This window comes from Salvelinus alpinus, chromosome 21 (assembly GCF_045679555.1).
Source record: "Salvelinus alpinus chromosome 21, SLU_Salpinus.1, whole genome shotgun sequence".
NCBI lineage: Eukaryota > Metazoa > Chordata > Actinopteri > Salmoniformes > Salmonidae > Salvelinus > Salvelinus alpinus.
The window spans coordinates 44,750,195-44,752,179 of NC_092106.1; the positions used below are offsets into that span (position 1 = coordinate 44,750,195).

A 1,985-nucleotide genomic window follows, 5' to 3' on the forward strand; every position below is an offset into this window, starting at 1 on the left:
ATTGCCTCCGCTTTCCGCAATGTTTGGAGGTATGTTGAGTTTGGCATCAATCGGTAGTAAGTCTGTATCTAACTTCTAAATGTGTCTTGTCTCTCGACCACAGAGTTGCCCAGAAGCGAGAGGATGCCGTCTCCAAGGAGGTGACCAGGAAACTATCTGAGGCTGACAATCGCAAGATGTCTCGTAAAGAGAAGGATGAGAGGTCAGTGAGCCTGCCAGTCTGTGATTGGACATGTCAATCACTCCTCTGAGTGGGTTACTGTGTGATAAGGTACCTGATGAGCTCCAGCTAGCCTGGGTGCCAGTATGATTCGAGTCTCTCTTTATTATAGCCTGGGTGGCAGTCTGATTCTAGTTTCTCTTTATTATAGCCTGTGTGCCAGTCTGTTTCTAGTTTCTCTTTATTATAGCCTGGGTGCCAGTCTGTTTCTAGTCTCTTTTTATTATAGCCTGGGTGCCAGCAGCCTTTACCCATGAAACCCTATTCTCAGATACATGCACAAATAGTTGATGAACCCTTTTCCTTCCCCATGTTAGGATCCTGTGGAAGAAGAACGAGGTAGCTGACTATGAGGCCACCACCTTCTCTATCTTCTATAACAACACTCTGTTCCTGGTCCTCGTCATCATCGCCTCCTTCTTCCTGCTGAAGAACTTCAACCCCACCGTGTATCCCTTTTAAGCACATCCTCATCAATTTCACTAGACAGGTGAAGTTCCAGTAGGAACTATGTCTGTTTTACTAAAGCTGAAAATAGATGGATAAACCTTTACTAATAATGGTCATTATTTTACTAATGATTGTTGAGGCTAGACTTACATCCTGGCATTTTCATTGTCCTGTTGTGCTATAGTACTCGGAGGAGAAACGTTTTTTGATTATTCATTGGCTGTAGTCTGAGGCCTAGTCAATCACCGGTTCAAATACAGGTCCTGTATTGAATCTCCAGGTTGTCACGGCTGCATTCCATTCTGTTTACGTTTCTGGATTGCTGTTTATCTCTGGCTGAATAATGTCTGAGAAGTGGGGTTGAGTGGAGGAGATGCTTAATGCTGAAATCTGTGTGCGCGCTTGTAGGAGATTGTTAATGCTCACCCATGTACGATAAGTATGTAGCTAAGCCTGACAGGTTATTCCCTCTCCCTAATTGCCTGCCATTTCTTCCCAGTGTATCCACCTCAGATATGATTTGTCCTTAACCCATTTGTCCCACAGTAACTACATCCTGTCCATCAGTGCCTCATCTGGCCTCATCGCCCTGCTTTCCACTGGATCCAAGTAAAGGAGGAAATAAATGGACTGAGAAGAGGGAGGGGTGGCTGGGGTGAAGCTAGGGGATTTTTTTATTATGAATGTGAGGAGAATAAAATAATCACAATTTCAGCTGTGAGTTTTCATGATCAAGGTCAGCAGGTCACTCCAGGTCTGTGCTGAGTGGTCAGATCAACAACCATTTTGTATGTGATTATTATTGTCAAGCAGCAAATATTCAGACAATTTATTTCCATTTCCAAGAATGAAACACCCATAGAATTCATCATTGTCATTATACATTTATTATTGAAGTGTCATACTAATTGATCTAGGGTATTTACAGAGGTCACTGTTCTCATGACAGGATAGGAAATAACATGATTGATCTGGATAGAGAGACACTGATGTTTATGTCAGTAATATAGTTGGTAAATTCTCTCCTGATAACATTACATACTGTAGAAAACACTTTTATAACGGTCTGGTACCTTTAAATACTGTAGGAAACATAACGGTCTGGTACCTTTAAATACTGTAGGAAACATAACGGTCTGGTACCTTTAAATACTGTAGGAAACATAACGGTCTGGTATCTTTAAATACTGTAGGAAACATAACGGTCTGGTACCTTTAAATACTGTAGGAAACATAACGGTCTGGTAACTTTAAATACTGTAGGAAACATAACGGTCTGGTACCTTTAAATACTGTAGGAAACATAACGGTCTGG

At 41.7% G+C, this 1,985-nt stretch overlaps 1 protein-coding gene across 1 annotated transcript in view; it reads left to right on the plus strand.

Moving 5' to 3' along the window:
* The window catches only part of LOC139548348 (translocon-associated protein subunit gamma), a 2,384-nt gene extending 1,000 nt beyond the window's left edge, over positions 1-1,384 (plus strand). The window contains exons 3-5 of the mRNA XM_071357978.1: positions 104-202; positions 538-669; positions 1,217-1,384. Coding sequence (XP_071214079.1) covers positions 104-202; positions 538-669; positions 1,217-1,283 — 298 coding nt within the window. The 3' untranslated portion in view covers positions 1,284-1,384. The remainder of the gene's footprint in view (positions 1-103; positions 203-537; positions 670-1,216) is intronic.
* Positions 1,385-1,985: the final 601 nt, after the last annotated feature.